At 67.1% G+C, this 22,316-nt stretch overlaps 1 protein-coding gene across 2 annotated transcripts; it reads left to right on the forward strand.

Annotated features, from left to right (window-relative positions):
- Nucleotides 1-14,728: 14,728 nt before the first annotated feature.
- Nucleotides 14,729-19,100, forward strand: HRH3 (histamine receptor H3). 2 transcript variants are annotated; one of them, XM_072735449.1, is made up of 4 exons: nt 14,729-15,056; nt 15,903-16,069; nt 17,100-18,016; nt 18,592-19,100. In XM_072735449.1, the coding sequence occupies exons 1-4, from the start codon at nt 14,807-14,809 to the stop codon at nt 18,617-18,619; spliced, it is 1,362 nt and encodes a 453-aa protein (XP_072591550.1). In that variant the 5' UTR covers nt 14,729-14,806; the 3' UTR covers nt 18,620-19,100. The 2 variants fall into 2 exon arrangements, with proteins under 2 accessions (XP_072591550.1, XP_025870853.2); XM_026015068.2 differs by lacking the exon at nt 18,592-19,100 and having other exon boundaries at nt 14,730-15,056; nt 17,100-18,526.
- Nucleotides 19,101-22,316: the final 3,216 nt, after the last annotated feature.

Raw genomic sequence — 22,316 nt, forward strand, 5'->3', positions numbered from 1 at the left:
AAAGCCGGGCCCTTTGGAGCCTCTGCACTCCCTCATCAGAACGTGATTCCTCATTTCTAGCAAGGTGGAGGGACTGACAGGTTGCCCCCGGCAGGACCAAGGGTGCCCTGAGGGCAGGGGCAGCAGGTCTTGGCTGCCCCCTAAAGATGAGAGCATGAGGGAGTGGATGGGGTCCCTGGAGGGAGGCAGGCTGCATTTCTGGGCACAGAAAGCCTGTCCTCCCCCGTCCTAGAGGCTGGCCCGGCTCACTGGTGGGCCTTGTCAGCGGTGCGGCTGGCGTGCTGGGACTGAAAAGGAGCTCTCCCAACCTCTGCTGTAGAGAGAAACCGGGAGGGGGTGGGGCCAGGCCTCAGAAACAAAGGCGTTGCCATGGTTACCCCTGAAGAAACCGACCCCAGCAGGCGAGGGAGGTGTGTGCAGGCCCCCAAGCCAGGACAAGGACAAGGCCTGTTGCCATGGAGATGCTCCAAAGCTTCCCTTGTGGGCCTGGCCCAAGTCCAGCGCAGGGTCCCGAAACCACCATGGGTCACCCTGACGAGTCTCCAAGACTCTGACCTAATGCAAAGGACATGCCCTGAGGGGTTCAACCTACTGGCCCACCCCTCAGCCATGACCTCTGGGGCCAGTGCAGCATGAGAGGAGAGACTGGAGCGGACAGTCTCCCGTCTGCCCACGGACCACCCCGGGGCGGAGCTCGACCACCTCTCCGCTGGCCTTGGGGTTGGGTAGGGTCTGACCCCAAGTGGGTCCTGTAGCTGAAATATCAGTTCACCCCCTTTTAGCAGATGCAATAAATGGAACTCCAAGGACCAGCCACCGGTCCTTCCTGGTCGTCGTGGCCAGGATTGAGGGGGGATCCCCTCTCGGTTGATGGCTGAAGGGCGGTGCATGGGACGCAATCAGGAGCAGTTTTCATGATCTTCACTAGGTCAAGAGGCTGATTCCAGAGGGAAAATTCTCTAAGAATGAAATGGAAGACAGCAGCAGGAGAGGAGACAGGGCCTTTGGGGTCATGCAGCGATGGTGGTGGTGACGACAGCTGGCCTTCTCCAGGCGCAGTGGCTTCCGGGTCTCGTCCAGCTGCACGTGTGCACCAGCCAATCAAGTAGATACCGGGTGTCATCTCCACGGTGCAGATGAGCAGACTGAGCCTCGGGCAGGGAAAGTGACTCCCCTCAGGCCTGCAGTGAGGAAGTGGCCCAAGCACCGCGTGGTCAGGCGGCCGAGGTCCAGGAGCTTGTCGGAAAGCCAGGGGCCTGCCCAGACCTCTCCGCCTGGAGTCTGCACCTGAATAAGACGCTCAGGTGTTCCTGGGTGGCTGGGACCTCTGGGGAGTTCGTGGGTCATGACATCAACTGACTCATTCCCTGCCGGGTGGAGGGGGCTGGGGAGTCTCCTGCGTCCGGAGCACGAAGGCCTGGGGAGTCCTCTCTGGAGGGGGTCCATCCACGAGTGTGCTCTCAGGGCTTTGAGAAGCGCTGGGCTAGGAGATAACTTTCGGGGTGTTTGCTCCCACGGGAACTGCTCTCGGACCCGGCCAGGCCCAAGGGCAGACCCTACGGTCGCGTATGCCTGTCACTCACCGCCCCAGAATTGGATCCTCCCCGTCCTGATACCATGACCCAGGAGCCCCGTGGGCACGAAGCCTGGTGTGCTGGGGCCAGAGCCCCAACTGTGTGGGAACACATGCCCTTGCTTTGCCCTCGGGAAGCACGAGCCTCGTCCTCCTTCCATCTCTCACCTGGCAGAGGCAGAGCAGAGGTGAGGGACTCTGAGGCCCAGGGAGTGGAGCAACCTGTCCCGTGCAGGACAGGGCCGCAGCCAGAGCCGCCCCGGTAGCCCGACACGGCTGGGTGCCCAAGGGTGCTGGGTGCCCAGGGCTGCTGGGCGTCGTGTGTGGCCGGCCTGGCCTTTGCCCTGCGGGGGCGCGGCCCGCGCTCAGTCCTTTCCCTGCACCCCCACTCCCCAGGCCTTTGGAGAGGCCATTCTCCACTCGACTGCGGAATGCAGGGGACCTCCTCTCGGGGTGCAGGGATGCAGCCTCGGCGGCCGGAGAGTGCTGGCCACCAGGGCCCAGCCCGGCCCTCACGTGGCCCAAGCAGAGCCTTCCCCATGCAACTTTCTCATCTCCTCTGCAACGTGACAGCACTCGGCTTCCCCATCGTCGGAGGAGAGTATTTTTAGTTTTGAACCCACCACGTGAAGAGAGACAAGTTATCAATAGCAGCGGCAAAGGGCTTTTTCTTTTTTTTCCCCATGGCTTTGGGACCTGAGCAATCTGCACCCGTTGAATTCTCCCAAAAGAAAAAGAAATGCATTTCTCTTTATCAACTTTTTACCCCGCGGCTTCCTCGCGGCTGCGGCTCCGCCTCCGCTGGCCCCGCGGCCCCGCCTGAGTGAGCAGCGGCCTGGCCCGGCCCTGGCGCAGGCTCCAGGGCAGGAGGGCGGCCCTGAGCTCCGTCGGCCCCAGGACGGAGGGGGCAGGCGTGGGCGGCGAGGCGGGAGCCCCAGAACAGGCGGGCCTGAGGGGGCAGGTGGGGCCCTGACTTCCGTGCTCATAGAGTTGACACGGGCCCCATTTCCAGCTTTAGTGGCAGCCTGCACATTTATTGAGCACTTATTGTGTACCCAGCGGTGGGCTGAGCATCTGCGAGTGCACCTTCCCCAACCAGGTGCCACGGGATCCTGAGGCCTTTCTGACTGCTAGCAGGTGTTCCTGGAGCAAAGGGTTCCAGGGTCCAGTAGGTTTGGGACAACCATTTAAATGAAGCCAACAAACGCAGGGCATCCCGGGCCCTTCTCGTTCCGGTGTCCGTGTGAGCCTCCCAGAGACAGAAGGCCCAGCCGCAGCCCCGGGATTCATTGGAACTGGGAAACTTTTTCCCATATAGTGTCTCGCACAATCCTGGAGTGACCTCCTACCTTGCTGGGGGGACATTCGGACCAACTTGGCTGCCTGCCCTTCAGGATTAGTTGCAGCTGCATATATAGCAACTCAGAATAATAGAGCCTTCCACAAGATAGAAATGTACTTTTGTCTCACATGACACAAGCGCAGGCTGTCCAGGGCTGGCAGGGGGCCTTGCATCATCAAGGACCTACTTTCTACCCTGTTGTGCCACTTTTCCAGAACAAGCTCCATCCTCACATTCACCTCATGGCCCAAGATGACTGCTGGCACTCCAGCCATCTCATGCATACTTGGCCAGGAGGAAGGAGGCAGAGAGAGAGGAAGCAGAGAAGTGCGGCCCTGCCTGCCAGGTGAGTCAGCTCCCTTTGAGGATCTGTCCCTGACAGCACCAGGCACGTGCGCTCACGTCCCACCGGCCAGAACCGCATCCCATGGCATTCTTGGTGGGACAGCATTTCAAGCTGAGTGCATTGCCAGCCTGAACAAAATAGAGGACCCGGGGGAGAGGATTATGGGCGGGCACTTGTCAGAGGACCTGCCTGCTGGCCTCTCTGAAGGGAGACCCCTGAGTCCACCGGGGTCTCCTCCAGCTCTGGCCAGCGCAGCGGCAGACGCATGAGCATCCCACCTGGGATGGGCTCTGGGACGAAGGGGCAGCACCGGACCCAAGGGAGAGCTCTGGGCGCCAGCCCCCGATGCCGTGCACACGGGCTGTGCCCTGCGCCTGGCAGTCGCTCAGCATTGTCCCCGGACGCCCAAGTGCTGCCCCTTCCTGCTGCGCCCTGACCTTGGGCAGGACCGAGGAGCGCCTGCTGTGCAGGAAGCAGTAGGATGCGCAAAAGCAGAGGGAGGGCAGCCTGGGCTGCTGAGGCCTTGTCAGGGGAGCTGCCAGCTGTGGGGGTGAGAGGGCCAGCGCTTGAGCAGCCTGGGGGCTGGGGTGCCGCCAATGTTCCCCCCACCGCCCTCTTGCTCCAGCAGGTTGGGTAGGAAACACTGGGGCATCTGGGGCTCTCTCGGGGGTCAGAGTGCTCCCCCCATGCCGTCCCCAGGAGGAGAGGAGGCCACAGCCAGCACCCATGTGCCAGGCACCTCACTCTGGAGGGCCAGGCGGTGGCCCTAGCAGGCCAGCGGGTACCCGGAGGGGGGGCATCATGGTTCACAGGTGTACAATCCTGCAGTCACGTGAGGCTCCGTGTCCGACTCACTGCTCTGCAGTTGCCACCTTGACATTCTTCATTTCGGGGGGGTGGGGATGTATTTGTACTTCGCACCAGGACCCACAAACCCGGCAGCTGCCCTAACTGGGGGCTCAGTAGAGGAACCAGAGCGCATGGGGTGCTGCCCTCCGGTTTCGGGGCTGTGGGACTTGTGCGCAGTCGGCTGGGTAGCTCTGTCCCCCCCACCCCCACCCCCAGTGGGGTGGCAGTCTGGGCGAGCAGGCCCGGTTTGTTCTGGGGAAGAGGCGAAGGCCCTGATGAGCAGCGACTTGCCAGGTGCTTTGGCAGAGCTGCCCCAGGTCGGGGAAGGCCGTCCGCCCAGGGGTCCCACAGCCCCGGCACCACCAGAGCCCAAGCCGCGCCCGCACCGGCTCCCCGGCCTCAGGGGTCGCATTGCTTGCCGGGCTCCTAGCCCCGCCACACACAGTAGGTGCTCAATAAATGCCCTGATGCTGGCAGGAGGGGCGTGCAGGTGGTCCGGGTGGATAGCTGGGGCTTCGGATGGAGCCCGTGCCGCTTGTGAATAGGGGGTCCCCCTGCGCCTGTTCTTCAGGCCTTAGCGGCACCCAGAGGAGACCAGGGTGCGCGAAAGCACCTGTGAAGGCCGAGGGCACGGGCGTCGCCCCCAAGCTGAGCAGCTGGCGCTGTCCCCAGCGTCCGCCCCGCACCTAGGAGCAGCCCGTAGCCTCCCGAGGGAGCTCGGCCTGCAGGCTGACCCCGTCCCTTGCCCCAGGCAGGGCACCTGATGGGACCTGGACCTCACAGCATCACTTGGAGACCATCAGGCAGCCCCGGGCTGGGTCACGGGCTGTGTGTTGTGTGGGGAGCAGGGAGCAGGGCTGAGCCCGGCGCTGGGCACCCAGGCTCTGACAGGAAGCCCCCACACCTGCTCCTCACAGGGACCCGGGCCCCTGGAGCCCTGCTCTGCCCATCGAGGCACCCAGGCTGGGCCAGCCTCTTGGGTGGTGCGCAGACGAGGCCCCAGGGATAGGCTCCCGGGAGCCCCCAGTTTCAGGAGGTCTTAGCCACCGGTTTATCCAGTATTGCACCATTGTACAGATGGGAAACTAGAGCCAGGGAAGGGCTGTTACTCACCACATGCCTGTGTCCGGCTCTGCCTACATCAGCAGAGCAAATTTAGAAAATGTGAGATGATTATGCAGAGGTATGAGAGGGCAGGGGCAGGGGGGTGGAGAGGGCAGGGGCAGGGAAGGGGAAGAGGGCAGGGGCAGGGGGGTGGAGAGGGCAGGGGCAGGGAGCGGGGAGAGGGCAGGGGCAGGAGGGTGCGGAGAGGGCAGGGGTGGGGGGAAGAGGACAGGTGGCCCTGCTGTGCCCCCACAGAAGGCAAGTCCCTGGCCTGGGTCTGGGGACGGGGCCGTCGTCGTGGCTCACAGCCGGCTCAGGCGCTTTCCGCTGGTAGCCTTGGTGGCACGGGTGTTGGAACCAGTGTCCCGCAGGGACCTCGTTACCTGGACCTGGCTCCCCCAGCCGGGGCGGGGCTAGCGCACTCGGTGCCTTCCTGGGGGCCTTGCCAGGCAGGCTCCAGGCAGTGTGGGCGCCCCCTCAGGCCCAACGGGGCTCCCCGAACGCGGGCTCAGGAGGGAAGTGGGGCACAGGGCTCCGCACAGGGTCAGGTTTGCTGCAGGGGGAGACTGTGCTCACGCCACCCCTGCACATGCGCGTGTGGACACACGTCCTCGGGGCCCCGTCAGTGGTCTGGGGATAGCAGAGGCAAGATGAGGGGCAGGGGCACCCGGGGGGCCCAGCGGCTTAGCGCCTGCCTTTGGCCCAGGGCCTGAGCCCGGGCTCCCTGCGTGGAGCCTGCTTCTCCCTCTGCCTGCCTCTGCCTCTCTCTCTCTCTCTCTATCATGAATAAATACATAAAATCTTACAAAAAAAAAAAAAAAAAAGACGAGGGGCCAGACTGACCCTGAAGGCTTCAGGCTTGGAGGGCGGCCTGGGGACCCATACAGGGAGGTGATGGGGCCAGGGGGTGGGAACAGCAGCTTGGCCATGCTTTAGGTTCCAGGGCCAGGCCTGTGCTCAGGGGACCCTGACAAGGAGACCCCAACATGGGGACCCTGGGCCTCTCAGCCTCACCCCTCGAGGGGAGCAGGGCAGCAGCCAGTCAGGGGAAGTGGCCCCAGAGCCCCAGGGCCCAGCCCAGGGGTCACCCTGTCCGCCCCCCGCACCTGCTGACCTCAGCTGTGCCCTCCGGGGAAACATGTGCAGCGCAGGTGCCAGCCCCGCCCACCCAGCCGTGAACCCCAGGCCTAGGGTCTGCAGATGGGCCGCGGTCACCAGCGCCCCCCACCTGATCATCACAGGACAGGACCGGTGGGGGGCCGGGGGGCAGGGTCAGCCCCAGATGCCGCGGCAGGACCTGATGCGCTGCAAGGGTGGCGCTGCTGGGCAGAGAGTGGAGCAGAGCCACGCTCCCGCCAGGACAGGCAGGCGGCAGCCAGCAAGTGACCAGCTGCCAGCCAGCAGGCCAGACAAGGGCATGGCTCAGGGCGGGGCGGGGGCAGGTCCTGGGCAGGGAGCTCCGGGGTCGGGGTGCCGCTGCCGCCGCAGGAGAGGACCCGGGGCACCATCCCAGCACGCTCCCCCCACTGGCCCACTGCACAGGCCCGGAGCCGGGCCCTGGTTCGGAGCCGCGATCCCACCTTTGTCGGGCCGACGACCCCAGGGGTTGACGTTTGCCACTGGGGCCTGATGGAGTGAGCTCCGGTCCAAAGGCCCTGGGGCGGCGCTGGCTGCAGAGTCGTGGCGCGTGCTTGGTCCAGGTCCCCAGGCCCAGATGACCTGTGGCCTGTGTGACCTGTGCTGGGTCACGACCACAGAGGCCCCGCCCAATACTCTTGGGGCCAGATTCGTATTCAGAGCCCTCCAGACTGTCCCAAGGCCCCACGCCAGCCCACGGGGAGCCCGACCCAGGGCCCCAGAGGAGGCGCAGTGGACGCGGTCTGAGTCGTGTTTTCTATTTTCTCCACCACGTATTCCTTTCTTGCCCCCAGAGGGAACCTGCACAGGTTCGGCAGCTGCTTACGAGCCAGCCCGGGGAGGTGGGCACATCCAGACACCTCCCTGGGAGGTGGGGCGCCCCTCTCCTCAAAGGAGAGCGTTTGTCACCCCTCTGCCCTCAGCCGTCCACACGCCCCCGGGACCACCCCTTCCGGGCTGCACCCCCTCCAGGGAGCCCTCCTGACGTTACCCTTCGGTCGTGTCTGATATCCACCCAGGCTGCATCCTCGGAGGAAAGAGCACACGGTGAGGACATTTCAGAGCCCGGGTCAGGTCCCGCTCCCTCCAGCCCTGCACACCCGCCGGCTTCTCTGCAGCCTCTGAACATCTGCATGTGCGCCTCCTCACGCCCTCGGCTTCTCTGCTCCCCCAGGGGAGACCAAGGCCCTGCAGGGGGCTCCCCAGGAAGGCTGAGGCAGGAGGGGCTCGAGGGCGTGAGCGTGCCTGGGGGCGGCTGACCGGGCTGCAGGCTGGGGTGGCCCAGCCCCTCAGCGGGCAGCGCAGGCTGCAGACGAGCAAGAAGTAGGCCAGGAAGGGCCGCAGGCCGAGCCGGAGGCGTCCCCAGAGCAGGCCTGCCCGGCTCTGCGCGGTCTGCTGGGGCTGCTGGAGCGGAGCCACCCTCACCTCACGGCCCTACTCCCTCTTCTCCGTCTGCGCCCTGTGCGCACAGCCGATGCCCGGTGCCCGGGGAGAAGCCTCCGTCTGCGGTCCCAGCTGCCGCCAAGGACCCCAACCCACCAGGGGCTTGGTCTCGGGGGGCCTCCCACTGAGCTCTTGGGGCCCACCTGCCCCCAGGACCACGCCTGGGCTCCTTGGGCACTGGCGACAGGGGCCCTACTGGGGGAAGGGCCCGAGGCACCCCCTGGCCCCCAACCCCTGGGAGCTGGGGACAGGGAAGTCCCCCTGGGGACAAGTGAAGTCGCCCCCTGCAGCGGCCCCCGAACCCCAACCCCAGGGCAGCTGCAGGGGGCGACTTCACTTCCCTGCCCACCATGCTTCCCCCCCATTCTTCCTCTACCGTCCACAGGGGCGGGGTTCCAACCGTGCCGACCCAAGCTGCTGCGAGGTCAGGCGCTACCGCCGAGGCTGCCCGGGGTCAGGCCAGTGGGGCTCCTTCTGGGCTTCTGTGGGCAGCCCCTCCTCGGTCCCGCGGAGTGAATGAGCGCACAGGACGGCAGCCTGAGCGGGGCGAGGTCTCAGGGAGACACCGCCTGCTGGGAATAGTGAATACACGGAAGGGACGGATGGACAGAAGCAGGTGTTTGCTGAGCTCCTGGATACAGCTGTGTCTGAATCCTACTCTCTGGACTTTTCAATCACAGGCAACAATAAACACCCCTTTCCCTTCGTCCTTTTTGAGCTGGTTTTGTCATCTGCAGCCAAACTACAGCAGCTACAATCCCTGGTTCTCCTGTCCTCTCTCTCCTTCCTGCCACCTGGGCCCAATTCAGCTCTGTCCCTAAAGGGAGGGAAATCAGACTCAGCATTTATTCCAAATTGGTGGCCTCCAGAGCCACCCTCTGATCACACCCGGGCCCTGAACTCATCAGGACGCACTAGGAGCTGGCTCAGAATGTCACCAGGAAAAAAAAAAAAAAGACAAGGAACAAAAAAAGAAAAATCTGCATTCCCATATTCAAATGAGCTCCTGCGGGAGGAGAAAGCAAACAGCAGTGGCTCCTCTGAAGACGTGTCACAGCACCGGACCAGAGCCCTGACAAGCGCGCTGGCAAATGTGCCTGGGCCGGAACTAGCAGGACAACTGCCCTGCAGCTGGACCTCGGCGGCTCTGCTCGCTCATTATTCCTCATTAGTGGGCCGCGTCCCGCGCGGGGCCGAGCTCTGCAGGAACAGCGCCGGGCACGCAGTTGGTTGAAGGAGAAAGGGTTTTCTAGCACAGCGAGGGTGGCTAATGGCAGAGCCAGCTGCCCCGTGACAGCACAGGACACAAGGGACAGCATCCTGCTGGTGTGACGCCGACAGCACCCAACTTTGTTTCCCCAGCGCGGAGCTCCTCTGACCCCGAGACTCAGGAGGGGCGGGCGGGCTGCCGCGGGGCCAGGCTGCAGGGTCGGGGCTGGGGCCGGGCGTGCGAGGGGGCTGAGGACCTCTCCTCCAGATGCCCGGGGGGGGGGCACAGCCGGGTGTCAGAGCACCCCACCACACCCAGCCTGCTCTTCCTGCACACCCCCACACTGCTGCGCGCCCTCCTCCAAGCCACCAGAACCCAAGACCTGACGTCAGCCTTGACCTCGGCCTTTCTGTCACACACCTCGTGGGGCAGCTGCCTAAGGCGCCCAGAATCCGGCCAGGTCTCCCCGCTCCGCTGCCGCCCGGCCGCCCTCCACGGCCTCGCCTGGAGGACTGCAGCCTCCCCACCCCTGCCCCTTGGCCTCTGCCCTCAACTCGCCGGACGCCCTCTGCACCGAAGCAGGGGTGGGTGCCACCACGGTGTCCCCCAGCACCATCCTGGGCGGCACATGTGCCTCTCCCCACACCCTCCCCTCTCTGGGCTCCAGCCGTAGACACGCGCTCCCACTCCCTGTCCCCAGCTCCCACTCCCTGTCCCCAGCTCCCACTCCCTGTCCCCAGTCCCCAGCTCCCACTCCCTGTCCCCAGCTCCCACTCCCTGTCCCCAGTCCCCAGCTCCCACTCCCTGTCCCCAGCTCCCACTCCCTGTCCCATACTCCTGCAGCCCCTCTCCCCAGGACACTGTTCCATCCAGAAGCCCACCCAGCAGCGACCTCCCTGCCCCCTCCCGTGGGTCTTCACTCACGTGTCCCCTTCTCGGTGGAGACTCACTGGCCGCCCTCTCCTAGTTGGAACCTGGCCTGTGTTGACCTGTGTCCTCCAGGGAGCAGACACAGAGATGGGACTCAGGGTCGTGAAATGAGTGGGGACACCCGTGAAAGATGAGGAACGGGAGCAGGTGAGGGGCTCCCAGACCGCGGTGCGGGCTGCAGGACAGGGTGCAGACCTGGCTACCCCAGTAGCCTCAGCCACCCATGGAGCCCAGTGCCAGGCCGTCCTAGAGTCCCCGCTGTTGCAGCAGCCGGGGCTGTGACACCGCCTTGCCCTCCTCGGTTTTCTGGGGCAGGGACAGCTGAGTGGCACCCCTCCGAGTGCTGCTGGTTGTCTCCCCTGCACCAGGGACCTCGTCCGGGGCTCCCCAGCTGCCCTTCCCAGGGGGACCCCCAAGGGGGGAGGCACACCAGCCCCAGCATCACAGCCATTGTCGGGGCTCAGCAGGGGCTCATCCCTCCCCTCCTCCCCTCTGCTCTTACCCTCTGCTGTCACCTCTGCAGGCCTGGGGGAGGCCCTGGGGATGTGACCCCATCCTCATTCCAGAGGGGCTGAGCCCTGGTCACCGCCTTCTCAGGCCGGGTGGCGGCACCGTGCAGGCACATCGCAGGCCCCCGGGGGGCACCACGGCGCCAGAGGGCCCTGAATTCCACACGTGTCCCCCCGGCCGCTCGGAGTACCAGCAGCCCCAGGTCCTCCTGCCGACCGTCTGCTGCTCCCCGGGCAGTGGACGCTGAGTCCAGTGGGCTCTCCACGTGTCTGCCGCTGAGAGTGGGCCCTTGGGGGAGGGACCTGGAACCCTGCAGAGCCCGGGGGGCACGAATTCCTCAGGGGGCCCCTGGGTCCACGTGCTCATTCTTCTCCCGTTGGAAACGCAGCACCGTGTAAAACCCTCCAATGCACTAGGCTGCGTCCTGGGGGCGGCGCCCATCCTCGCGGGCATTGCCCTGCTGTCCCCATGCCCTGTGAAGCGATGGTGCAGCGCGCAATGCAGCCAGCGGGGCCCCGGGCTGGGAGGTGGTCCCGGGCTGGGTGCCATGCTGGGCGGGCTTCCCTTGCCTGGACCGGGCTTGTGTGAGGCCCTGGATCATGGGGACAAGCCCACACCTGGGCAGGTTTGTGAAGACCCTCCAGTGCAGAGGGGGCCCAATGTAGCCCGCCTGCCGCCAGGTGCCAATTTGTAGTCTACAAAGAACATGCTATTTGGGGGCTTAGCCTCGGTCTCTGTTGCTGGCAGGTCACACACTGGGAGGTGGCAGGAGCCGGGTGGTCCTGGACTGGCGGGAATCCATGCTCCTGGCCCACACATGGCCTCTGATGTGACCGCTCGGTGCTGTCACGCCACTTCTGGGGATACAAGACCCTTCACATCGGGGCCCACAGTCACTCGACCATCCCCATGGCTGCAGGCCAGAGCCCTTGTCTCCACCTCTGACCCTGATGGGTCAGGTCCCCGGCCAGCCTCCGATTTGGCCACCGAATCTAGATGTTCTCATCTGGGCATGTTCTGGCTCACACAACACGTCCCACCCGCTGCCGGGAGCCCCACCCATCGGGAAGGCGTGGGCCTCACCTCAGCTCCGAGTCAGCAGCAGATCCAAACAGTATTGCCCCTGCACCACACTTCTCGAAAGGAGAGCTGGGTGGCACCCCCAGGGCTGGGGGTGCAACACTCTCCACCCCCGCCTTGCTTCACTTTTGACAACTGTCGGACGCACGCGTGAGCATCCTGTGTGGGGCCGGCCTCCCTCCATTAGGACAGCTTGGTGTAGTGCCTGACGTCTCCTAGGTGCTCAGCAAAACCTTGTCGAGTGGATGAATGAACAAGTCAGCCCATCAGTGGGTGAGCTACCTCCTATGTGAGGGGTTTGCCCGGGATCTGGTTTTGCTAACCTGCCTAGAGTTTGCGTGGATGCGGCATTTGCTCAACGGTCTCTTCGTTGGAGTGGACATTGGGCACATCAAACGCCAGCTGTTTCAACAAATATGGATACTGGGGCCCCGAGCCACTCTGCGAGGGCCTTGGTGAGCCCAGAGTAGGGACACGCTTGTCCCCAGCCCTTGCCAGCCTTTCCCAGCGTCTTGGAAGTTCTCTGCCATCCAGGCCCCTGGGTACTCACTTCTTGGGACAGAGCCCCCACGGCAAGATATCCTGTGATAGCCATACGGTGACCTGCCTCATTCACCCCAAACTGCCTTGGCCAAGTTGGGCCCAGCTCAGGGGACATCAGGCATGTGTCCAGCCAATGTCAAGGCTGGCCTCGGGGGCCTTGACCTTAGAGCTGGACCAAGAGTGTGGCCATTGAGGGGCCTATGGCCTCATGTGACCTTGGGTAGGTGGCTTCTCTGCTCTACAAAGGGACCTCGGAGCCTACCCACCTTTGAGGGCAGATGGGAGTTAATGAGGTCAGATGGGAGTTAATGAGGTCATGCATGTAAATGCCAGTAGGAGGTGCTCACCAGCCGTGGCCATGGTCACCCTCAAACTTGGTCCCCCTGGCCTTCCCTCTCCTGATGGCCTCAACTTACCAAGGAAGATCTCCACACTCAGAAAAACAGAACTCCTTTGGGTGATACAGCTGGCCCCCCCCGTGCCAGGGTCTGAACTGAGTCCATGCGCCCTCCAGCTGCTGTGGGGCCAAAGACCTCCAGGGAAGGCTCTAGAATACTGCCGGCCACAAGGACAACCGTGGCCAGGTTCACAGAGACTTCAGAGGGGCTGCCCTCGACGCACACTTGCCCTTGGCCTGGCTCTCCATCTTGTATGATAAGCAACACACAGTCCCCATTTCAAGATGGGGACACCAAGGCTGGAAAGGAGGTCCCAGCCAGTGAGAGAGGGCCAGAGCCCCCCGTCAGCACCCTACCAAATGCCATCTCCCAAGGCCAGGGGTGAGGGCATCCACACAGGGCTGTTGGGCCAGAGCCTGCCTTGAGTGGTTGGGGAAGAACAGGGCTGGGGGCAGGGGTGGTTTCCACTCAGCAGGGAGCTGCCGGCTGTGTGTGGGGGACACTGAGTCCTGACCCAGGACTGAAGGTGCTGATGGGAGCCATGGGGTCCAGCGGCGCCCGGCTGCTCCGGAAACTCTCCACAAGGCTTGTGTCCCCACCAGCTAGCTGCCCGGTCCTGCACTGCGCTGCCCACCAGGCACACTGGGGTGTGGTCGGGGTCGGCTGGGAGCCTGCGAGGGGGAGCGGGCTCACTTCTGGAGGGGAGGGGTACAGCCAGGTGCGCAGAGAGGGCTTCGGGGAGGATGAGCTGCGAGAAGCCGTGAACAGCGGGTCCCCGGGGGCCAAGGCCTGGGGTCTCCTGCAGCAAGCAGCTCCGGGGAAGGGTTAGAGGGCGCCTGCCTCCCCCACTTCCCAAAGTTTCCTAAGTACCTCCTGGGGCCCGGGAAAGGGCTGGGTCCTCGCACCATCAGGACGCCACGGGGGCGCCCGCCTGTGCCAGCGCCTGGCGTCTGGGCGGCAGCCCCTTCCCCCGGCCTCGCTGCCCGACCCCCATGCACACTCGCCCATTGCCGTCCTCCTGGAGGCTTCCGCAGATGTGCGCCGCTGGAGACAGCAGAGTCGCTGCTTTCCTCTCCCCCGGGCGCTGTTCCCTGGCTGTCTGCTGTCTGCCTGTGTCTAACTGCCGGTGGGTCCCCAGCCTGACGCTGGGTGGCTGTTTCCCCGGGCTGTGGGTGTCTGTGTGTCTGCGTGTGGGCGCATCTGTCTCTCTGGCTGTGAATGTCTCCTGCGAATCCGTCCTTGACCCTGTCTCTCTCCGCGTGTCTGGGGGGAGGGGGTGCTCCCTCCCGCCGCCTCTCCTCCCCCACCCCCTCCTGCAGGCGCTAACGCAGCCGCGGCAGCTGCTGCCTGGGCTGCGCCCTCCGCGCAGTGACCTCGTCTGTCCCTGCAGCAGTGACCGCCCCGCTGCGCTGGCGGCCGGGGGAGGGGACCGGGGCGGCTCTGGACCCCTGGGCTCCGGCCGCCGACCCGGAGCCGAGTGGGCGCGCTGGCTCCCCGCGGTGCCCGGGCGCCCCATCTTCCCTTATGTAACTCCGCAACTGTCTGCGCCTTGCAGGTCACCCGAGACCCCGCGCGGGCCCTGCCGGCGGGAGCCTGACACCCGGAGCCCCGCGCCTGGGGCCGCTGCCGCCCTCGGAGACCCCTCCCATCCCCCCCCCGGGCCGGTCCTTCCCCGAGCCGGAGCCGCGGGCCGCCGGGCTGAGCTCGACTGGAGGAGGGGGTCGCGGGGCGCGCTCCCAGCGCGGTGCAGGCCCCCCCCGCCGCCGGGTCCCGCCGCCGCCCCGCGCCCCAGCCCGCCCGCGGGCATCGCCGGGGCCGGAGCCGGGGCCGGGCCGGGGCGGGCCGAGCGGCCCCGGGGCAGCAGCCGCGCCCCCCGCCCCGCGCCCCGCCCGCGCCCCGCCCGCGCCCGCCCGGCCGGGCCCCCCGCCAGCCCCGTGCGCTCCGGGCTGGGCTCGGCCGGGCGGGCACGCGGCGCTGTCCGTGGTGCTGCCGGCGCCGGGCGGGGCGGGGGCGGGGGCGGGGCGGGGGCGGGGCGCGGGCGGCAGCCAATGGCGGGGGCGCTGCGCGGGGCGGGGGGCGGCGGGCCGGGCGCGGGGCGCACTCGGCTGCGCGCGGCACTCGGGGCGCACCGGCGCGCTGGGGCCGCTCGCGCTCCCGCCCCGCTCCCGGGCCGCCGGGCCGCCCGCCCCGTGCCCGGCCCCGCCCCGCCCCGCCGCGGCCGCGGACCATGCGCCGGGCACCCCCCGGGGCAGCCGGCAGGGCCGAGGGCCCGCGGACGCCAGGCTCCCGCGCCGGGGCCCCCCGCGGCCGCCCTGCCCCGCGCCCCGGCGCCGCCTGAGCCATGGAGCGCGCGTCGCCCGACGGGCCGCTGAACGCGTCGGGGGCGCTGGCGGGCGAGGCGGCGGCTGCGGGCGGGGCGCGCGGCTTCTCGGCCGCCTGGACCGCGGTGCTGGCCGCGCTCATGGCGCTGCTCATCGTGGCCACGGTGCTCGGCAACGCGCTGGTCATGCTCGCCTTCGTGGCCGACTCGAGCCTCCGCACCCAGAACAACTTCTTCCTGCTCAACCTCGCCATCTCCGACTTCCTCGTGGGTAAAGCCCCCGCGGCGCGGCCGGCAGGCACCGGGCGTGGACCGGGGAGCCCGTCGGCTCGGGCGCGCGCCCCGCCGGGTCCGCTGGGGAGGGGGCGCGGGGCGGGCAGGGACGGGCCTCGGAGGGGCGGGGGCGCGGGGGCCGCGGCCCCGGTGCCGCCGCCTCCTGGCGGAGCCCCACAAAGGCTGCTGGCGGGCTCGGGACGTGCGGAGGGCGCGGGAGAGGCGTGGGGGAGGGGAGGGGACGGGAGCCCTGGGGGCGGGGGGATGCTCGCCCGAGCGCGCTCTCACGTGTCCGCGCGCGGCTGCCGGCCGGGGGCGGGGCGCAGGGGCCGAGCGCCAGACACCTGTTGGGGCTGCGAGGTGCGTCTGCCAGACACTGGGCGGTGGGAGCGGCTGGCGCGGCAGCCACGTGCCCCCTGAGCCGGAGGGAGGCTCGCGCGGCTTCTGATCTGACGGGGAAGGGCTGTCCAAAGGCGGGGAGGGGGCTGGGGCTGGGTCCCGCGGGCGGGAGCGAGGAAATCCTCCTTCCCCCCTTTGGGGCCTGGCAGGACCCGACGGAAGTCTGGAGGTCCCGTGCCCAGAGGTCGCCACCCCGGGATCTTCCCTCCTGCCCCCGAGTCCACGGGATGCCAGTGGGACCCGAGGCTACGCAGGGCTTGGGGGCCGGTATCAGGGCAGAGGCTGCACCTAAGGCACGGGGCAGAGGGCAGGGCAAGGGAAGGGTCACAAGTCCCAGGAACGCGGCATTGTGCAACCCCCAGGTCCTGCCCGTGTCTCCGCCCCGGTGCGGCTCACCCCCGGCGCCCGTCCAGCCGAGGCTCACCCTGGCCCTCCTCTCCCGCAGGGGCCTTCTGCATCCCACTCTATGTGCCCTATGTGCTGACCGGCCGCTGGCCCTTTAGCCGGGGTCTCTGCAAGCTGTGGCTGGTGGTGGACTATCTGCTGTGCACCTCCTCTGTCTTCAACATTGTGCTCATCAGCTACGACCGCTTCCTGTCGGTCACCCGCGCTGTGAGTCTGGGATGCCGCTGCCCTTGCTCAGTCCTGGGGGGGGCGCGGGGGGGCAGGGAGTGGCCACAACAGAGGATGGCCGTATCCTAGCTGTGGGCAGTGCCAGGTGAGCCTGCTGCTGGCCTCACACCTGATGTACTGGGTCCTCTATGGCCAGCTGCCCACTCAGTAGCCGGGGACAGGCAGGAGGGCTGTCTGGACCTGGCGTCGGCTGTTCCCGAAGGAAGGGGGACGATTCAGCCTCTACTCTGGAGCAGGTCCAAAGCTCTGAGAGCTGAGGGAGGATCTGGGCCAGAGCCCTTTGGTGGCACCCCCACACACACACGTGTGCATGTGCGTGTGTGCACGAGGGTACACCAGGAAGTCAGGCATCAGCTTCTGGCCCCATAAGCTTCCCTTGGTGTGAGTGGTGACCCTGAGTTAGGGACGCTGGACTGCCCGGCCCTCCCACGTCAGAGCCATGGGGGCACGAGGGCAGCAGCCATGGGAGCACTGGTCTCCCCTTTACCCTCTCGTCTCCTCCTTGGCGGCTCTAACGGTCACTCTGAGCGCCCTCTGCTGGGGGCCACATGTGTCCTAGTCTAGAGAGGCCATGGGACAGAGGGCAGAGTGTGGGGTGGGGGTCACGTCCCAGCTCTGTCCCCTTGAGCCAATCCACCTGCAGTCTCCGCCTCCCTCCCTGAGCCACCAGGAAAGTGAGGACAGTAACAGAGCTGCTGAGACATCCGAAAGGGGGTCAGCACAGAGCCTGGCCCCCGGTGGGCACTCAGGGCACAAGGGACAGTGGCAAGACACTCTCGGGAGCTCACAGCTGCTGTTTGGGGTTGATCTGAGGGAGGCTCTCCGGCTGCAGGAGAGCGTGCTGGGCATCGGCCAGCCCAGGATCCGTGTGGGCAGGGGAGGCAGGCCCTGCACAGAGGCCCAGAGGCTGCTTGGGGGGGGGTACAAAGGGAGGGGGGGCGCTCCCAGCCCCCGTGGCTGCGGCAGGGCCTGGTGCCCTTCCCTCCTGACCCAGCCTGTCCCACGGCAGGTGTCCTACCGGGCCCAGCAGGGTGACACCCGGCGGGCGGTGCAGAAGATGGTGCTGGTGTGGGTGCTGGCCTTCCTGCTGTACGGGCCGGCCATCCTGAGCTGGGAGCACCTGTCCGGCGGCAGCTCCATCCCCGAGGGCCACTGCTACGCCGAGTTCTTCTACAACTGGTACTTCCTCATCACGGCCTCCACGCTGGAGTTCTTCACGCCCTTCCTCAGCGTCACGTTCTTCAACCTGAGCATCTACCTGAACATCCAGAGGCGCACCCGCGTCCGGCTGGACGGGGCGCGTGACCCCGAGCCCGCGCCCGAGGCCCAGCCCTCCCCGCCGCCGGCCGCGCCCGGCTGCTGGGGCTGTTGGCACAAGGGGCGAGGGGAGGCCGTGCCGCTGCACAGGTACGGGGTCGGGGTGGGCGAGGCAGCCCCCGGCGCCGAGGCTGGGGAGGCGGCCCTGGGGGGCGGCAGCGGCGGGGGCGCCGCGGCCTCGCCCACCTCCAGCTCTGGCAGCTCCTCCCGGGGCGCAGAGCGGCCGCGCTCGCTCAAGCGGGGCTCCAAGCCGTCCGCGTCCTCTGCGTCGCTGGAGAAGCGCATGAAGATGGTGTCCCAGAGCATCACCCAGCGCTTCCGGCTGTCGCGGGACAAGAAGGTGGCCAAGTCGCTGGCCGTCATCGTGAGCATCTTCGGGCTCTGCTGGGCCCCGTACACGCTCCTGATGATCATTCGGGCCGCCTGCCACGGCCACTGCGTCCCTGACTACTGGTACGAGACGTCCTTCTGGCTGCTGTGGGCCAACTCGGCCGTCAACCCGGTCCTCTACCCCCTCTGCCACTACAGTTTCCGACGAGCCTTCACCAAGCTGCTCTGCCCCCAGAAGCTCAAGATCCAGCCCCACGGCTCCCTGGAGCGCTGCTGGAAGTGAGCGGCCCTTCAAGGCCGGGGGGCGCCAGGGGGGCCCTCCCACTGCCACGCCCCCAGCTCTGGTCTCCTGGTCGGGCCCCTGGCCACCGGCCGCCCCAGGGGGCCACGCCTTGTCTCCAGCGCACCCTAAATGCCGCGCAGCGTCTCTTAGACCATCCGCCTGCGGTGGAGGCAGCTTGGCGGGCTGGCCAGGGTGGCCCTTGTGCCTGAATGGGAATGTGGATGCCCCCCCGCCCCCAGACGCTAGCTGCCCCCCAGGGAGAGCAATCCCCGCCCTGCTGCCCACCTTCCACAGACGGTCTGACGGCCAGTGTCCACCGTTTGCACAGTTACTGCTTGGTGTCCTTCCCGAAGCAAGTGACGCAGCGTCTGCCCCCGCACGTGCGCACACCTGCACACTGTCCCCCCCCAAACGAGCCTGGGCCGTTGGCTCCGCTGCTGCGTGTCCCCTGCTCAAGCCCAGGCACCAGCAACTTCATCCCTCCGCCTCCAACCCCCTCTGCCCCCAAAGTGTCCAGTGCCACCCGGGAACCTCGCGGCCGTTCTCTGCTCTTCCATTCTGGGTGTTTCAGGAAGATGAAGAAGAAAACACGTCCGTGAACTCCATGTTCCTTGGCTGTTTAATCAAGAGAGACAAAATTGCTGAGGAGCTCAGGGCTGGATTGGCAGGTGTGGGCTCCCACGCCCTCCTTCCTCGCGCTGCTGCTTCCGGCTGAGCTGTGCCAGCTGCTTCTGCCCACCCCGCCCCCGGGCTCGGGGTGCTGAGCCCTGACTGGCGGCTCCGAGAGCGGCCGGAGTCCCGGACGCCTGCTTGTCCAGAGGCTGCCCCTCCCGCCCCACCTGCTCGACCAGCTTCCTTGGGCTGAGGGGTGGGAGGGGGACTGGCCATGTCCCGAGGGTCCCGAGGCTTCTGCAGGGCAGCCCGAGGAGACCGGGGTCCCCGGGGCGTGCCCAGTGGAGGGGCCGTTCGTTCGCCACGTCCTGTGCACCCCGTCGGCGCTCTGCATGCTCCGCTCCCCGCGTGCCCGCTGCGCTGCCCTGCAGACTTCGAGGTCACAGTAAAGTGTATTTTTTTATTGGTGCTGATTCCTGAGGATTCCTTGGGGGGCGGGCTGCGCTCCTGTACTTCAGGGAGACACGGGACCACCCAGCAGGGCATGAGGAGCGGGTGGGGAGGAAGGGCCGGCCTGGCCTGTCATACAAGGTTTGATTCGGATCCGGGGCTGGCGCCCCTCCCAGCAGTGCCCCCCCCATGCACACCTGTTCAGGCGGGTGACCTGGTGCTAGGAGGGCCCCCCCTGCCCCGTGCAGCCTGCCCACCCCCCAGGACCGGGGTTCTCATCTGTCTTGGCTGTGATCTTCCACCTGGGGAGCCATCAGGAAGCGTGGGGACTGGAGCTGAGTTCAACGGGTGGAGAGGAAGGGATGGGCCCAAGGAGGGGAGGCCCCTTGGGTGGGAGGACATGAGCACTGTCCAACGGTCAGTCCCTGCAGGCTCCACGGAGGGGGCAGACGCTGCTCCCAGCCCAGGTGCTCAGAGTCCGTGCAGAAAGGGGAGAAGAGCAGCACAGCTTAGGGGAGACACTAACTTGGGTGGGCCAGCAGCCACCTCCTCCGGGAAGCCTTCCTTCCCTTCTAGCACTAGAGCCCTCCCTCCCCTGGCGGCAGGTTCTCTCCCCCCACGTTGGCCCTGCTTCCGCAGGATTCTGACCACAGCCTCGGGTCCCACGGCAGACAGAGCCTGTCTCGTGACACTCTGACAGCAGATGCCGCGGGGCCCCCTGCAGCCCCCAGATGCAGGTCAGCAAACTCTCATTCTCGCCGCTGCAGAGCGAAGCTGTTCGCAGCAACATTTAAAAGCTTCCTCCTCCCGACACCTCTCACCCCACAGCTGTGTCTGCACCTTCATTTTCCAAAAGCCCCAGAAAACTCCCTCGGATCCTCGTCGGGCCCCCTTCCCTGCACTATCTCCCTCCGCCGCCAGGGGCCCCCGTGGCCGAGGCAGGGTGCCCCGCTGGTCCCCCTCAGTGGCCATCGGGAGGGCCGAGCCCGGGGGCCGCCCTCGGGGGCACAGGTTGGGACGGGCGCAGCAGGGGACGGGGTGGCAGGGACCGTGGGTGCCGCCGTCTGCGGGGCCCAGAGCGCGGGCTGACCCCCGCCCCCACCCCGCGGCGACCGTCGCCACCGCTTGGAGCCCCCTGGGGAAGGCCGAGGACCCCGTCCTCCGCGCCAGCAGCACAGCCAGAGCCCTGGCCGCCCCTCCGCCCGGCCCTGCTAAATGGCTACAAATTGGAGATAAAAGCGCAGGCTTTCAAGCAATTTTGTCTTCAATCTCTGGAAACCGCTGCTCCCGAGCTCCTGCGTGAGGACGGAGGAGGAGAGAAGAAAGCCACCGAGTCTATTGGGCCCGAGTCCTGCAGCAAACAAACACGCCAAGGGGCCTTTCTCCTCCGAGGGCCGCGCGGGTGGAGGGGGGCAGGGAGCCGGCACCGGCGGGGGGGGGGGGGGGTGCTCTGCGGGGTCCGCCCACGCCAGCAGCTGCTGCTTGTTGAGCACCTACTGTGTGCTGGGCTGAGGGGGCGCCGGGCCGCTGGGCCGCCCATCAACAGCCTGCGGACAAGCGGGGCCACTCCCGCTGAACGAGGACTGCAGGACACCGATGGGCCGGGGGGGGGGGGGGGGGGGGGGGGGGGGGAGGGCAGTGGGCGGTGGGCGGGGAGCCTGTGTCACTCATTGGTCTCCTGAACACTCTTGACCCCAAGGGGCGCGCCCCAAGAGGCCGCGGGGCAAAGGCAGAGCGTGCAGGATAAGGGGTGCCCCGGGAACCGGCTCTGGGCATGTGCTGGGTGGGGGTCCCTCCCAGGCTGCGGTGAAGACCCTACGTTTTTAGGGTGCTGTGCCGGCAACCCCCATCTTTCTACAGAAGGCAGGTGGCCCCATGTTTCCTTGGGGCAGCCAGGGCCACGACGGCTGGGGCGCTGAGGCCGGGCTCTGGAGCCCTGACGTGTGGGGGAGCCGCATGGCCGTCTGTCCTCTGCCGCCCCCACCCCGTGCTTATGCCCGTGGCTGCCAAGAGCTTTTCCACCGTGTGCTGGAGCACGCTCAGTCCTCGCAGCTGGCCCACGGGGGGGCGCATCCAGCTCTGCAGGTGCAGGGGCCAGGGCTCCAGGGGCCGGGCGACACCCCAGGCCCTGAACCCAGTGGGCAGGGGGGCCAGGACTCCATCCCCCCCTTCCTCTGGGATCCCCCGGGGCACCGCGGGGACCGTGCTGTCAGGAAGGGGTTCCGGGAGCCTGGGGCCCGGGCCTCAGTCGGTGGCTCTCTGCTGTGCGGTGTGCAAGCAGCCGGGAGAAGTCACCCCTGCGGAGCCAGCAAGCAGAGGAGAGAAGGGGGTGGAGACGAGCTGGGCTGTGGAGGTGGGGGGCCCCATGCCCAATTGCCCGGGGCAGGCAGGAAGGCAGGAAGTGGGTTTGGAGGAGAAACTGAGGCCGGGGGCAGGGACCGCCATGGCCCGCCCAGCAGGTCTGTGTGGGGCTGGGACCAAAGCCAGGGACCCATCAGGGCACCTCGCCCACCCTCCTTCCTGTCCAGTCGGTCTGAGGGGCCAGGCAGCGGCTCCTGGGCCTCAGTTTCTTCCTCTGCAGAATGGGGTCACTCCCGGCGTGGGGGGCAGGGGGTGATGCGGGAGCAGACATCGCTGAGGCCCTGCCGGGGCACTGGCTCTGCCCGCCCGTCGTTACAGGAACGCCCGGTGCCCCCGGTGGGCAGTGCTGTGCTGGCCTGGGCCTCCCGCCCCCCACAGCAAGGTGCTGGCTGCAGGCGCCGTCACCCTGGGACCTGGAAGGCTCACCCTGTCCCCTGCCCTCCCTCCCTCCCTCCTTCCCGCCCTTCCTCAGAGGGGAAAGGAGCCCAGGATCCGAGGCTGGCTAGGACCGGCCCCCCGCCCCTGCCCAGGGCTGCAGAGGATGGAGGACACTTGGCGCCTGACACCCGGGGGACTGGCCCTCCAGGCCTCTGGCCTGTCTGGTGACCAGAGCTGCATGGGACCATCCCAGAGCAGGGCTTGGGGTGGAGGGTCAGGCAAGCCCCAGAGGGGCCGGAGCTCCGTCTGGAGGACACGTGAGGGCGAGTGGCGGGGTGGACGGAGGCAGGAACTCTGACTCCAGCCCAGCAGGACCAGGGAAGGGGCAGGCCGGAGGCTGGAGAGGCCACGAAGGAGGGTGGCCACGGTGCCCGGCCCAGGGGCGTGCTCAGGCTGAACTGGACCCGCTCCCTGCGTTTCGCACTCGCTGCGCTC

This window comes from Vulpes vulpes, chromosome 14 (genome assembly GCF_048418805.1).
Source record: "Vulpes vulpes isolate BD-2025 chromosome 14, VulVul3, whole genome shotgun sequence".
NCBI lineage: Eukaryota > Metazoa > Chordata > Mammalia > Carnivora > Canidae > Vulpes > Vulpes vulpes.

Bases quoted from the DNA above. Each gene is read 5' to 3' on its own strand.
- HRH3 (XM_072735449.1), top strand. From the start codon at position 14,807: ATGGAGCGCGCGTCGCCCGACGGGCCGCTGAACGCGTCGGGGGCGCTG. The intron at 16,070-17,099 runs GTGAGTCTGGGA...GTCCCACGGCAG, and splicing joins TCCTGTCGGTCACCCGCGCT to GTGTCCTACCGGGCCCAGCA. The intron at 18,017-18,591 runs GTGAGCGGCCCT...TGGGTGTTTCAG, and splicing joins TCCCTGGAGCGCTGCTGGAA to GAAGATGAAGAAGAAAACAC.